Source organism: Scylla paramamosain, chromosome 5 (genome assembly GCF_035594125.1).
Source record: "Scylla paramamosain isolate STU-SP2022 chromosome 5, ASM3559412v1, whole genome shotgun sequence".
Classification (NCBI taxonomy): domain Eukaryota; kingdom Metazoa; phylum Arthropoda; class Malacostraca; order Decapoda; family Portunidae; genus Scylla; species Scylla paramamosain.
Window position 1 is genome coordinate 24,548,711 of NC_087155.1, and position 1,345 is coordinate 24,550,055.

At 52.6% G+C, this 1,345-nt stretch overlaps 1 protein-coding gene across 8 annotated transcripts in view; it reads left to right on the plus strand.

Moving 5' to 3' along the window:
• The first annotated feature begins 538 nt into the window (after positions 1–538).
• LOC135100691 (uncharacterized) overlaps positions 539–1,345 on the plus strand; it is a 99,366-nt gene continuing 98,559 nt past the window's right edge. Inside the window, exon 1 of one of the 8 annotated variants that reach the window (XR_010268875.1) lies at positions 539–1,345. This exon is cut by the window's right edge and continues 2,859 nt beyond it. Coding sequence is in view for 5 of the 8 variants with exons in the window: in XM_064003861.1 (XP_063859931.1) it covers positions 1,091–1,345 (255 nt within the window). In the remaining 3 variants the exon portion in view is untranslated. The other 7 variants (XR_010268874.1, XM_064003861.1, XR_010268873.1 and 4 more) reach the window with 7 other exon arrangements.

Consider the following 1,345-nt stretch of genomic DNA (forward strand, 5'->3'; position numbering starts at 1 on the left):
ACGTGAAGTAATTTCCTTGAAAAAAAAGGCTGGAAAAATACAATTGAATGACAGGGGGCTAGAGCAAAGAGTATACGGTAAACTTAATAGAAAAATACATTTTACCAGCTGGATCAGAGAATAAGATTAAAGTATATTCAAACGATGAATAAATAAGATGACAAGTTACAACATACGTAAATAAGGTTACAAGTTATTAGATGGAACATGACGGAAAACACCAGATATAAGGCTTAGAACATGAATTAAAGTAAAGGTCATGAAATTGAAAATAAGACAGTCAATATAGACATAGGGAGAACATTGATGAGACTGTAGGTTGCGGGGGGCACGCCAGATAGGTCTTGGGTAAAAGATGCTTGAGTCGACAGAATGTCATTACTAAGGTAAAGCAGGGCAGGGTGGTGGATGAATTAGCGGTAAGAGCTGAGTTTCTGGAAATTCAGATTTAGAGTATAGATGATTGGGGAGGGGGGGGTAGAGAGGAACACTACGAGCGGGGAGGAAGTGTGAGTGGGCGAATTGTTGGCGGATACGGATGGATTGATAGACGATGTTTTGAGGTGGATGGTTAGGTAGGTGGAGAGAGTGGCGTGGACAGCTGAGTGGTACTGGAGAGGGTGGCGCTAGAGGACTTAGGATGGGCATGAGATAGAACAGCGTAGAGCAGAGTGGCGCTGAAGGACGAGGGGCAGATGGGAAGGTGTAGGGCAGAGTGGCGCTGGTGCCTGCTGGTGCAGGGTGTTGGCGCCGCGCCGAGCTAATATTATTGTGTCATTTTTAGCCGGGTGGCGTTGGCAGCGGTGCCAGGGCCAGCGAGGCGGCAGCAGGAGGAGGCGCAGCTCCGGGCGGCCAGACGTGCCCAGTAGTGTGTTACCCGGAGCCACGTGTGCGCTACACGAGCAGTGATCGTCGCCCCTTGCCTGGGATGTGCTGGTGCAGGTGTAGTGTAAACAGCAAAGTCAGCAACAGTGAGCAGTGGCCGGTGGGAGTGCGCGTGGGCGGTTAGTGCGCCAGTGCATTGGTGTGAAGTGTGAGCTGTGGCCTGGTCGAGCACCGGTGATGGCGTGGCCCAGGTGCCCCGGCTATTATGGTTGAGAATGTCCGCGGCCAGTGCGGGCGTGCGGCAGTGACCAGGGTGGCCAGCAGTCGAGTGGAGTTGCGTGCTTGCCGTGTGCTTGCCTGTCGAGGTGTACATGTGGTGGGCGTCAATCCCTGCGCCGCGCCCGCCCCCTGTCCCGCCCACTATGGACTCTGTGTCCCTGTGGTTGTGACTCTCACCGACGCAACCAATGGACTGGGAACTGTTCAGCCCGATGAGGAAGCAATCTTGAAAATAGTGGAA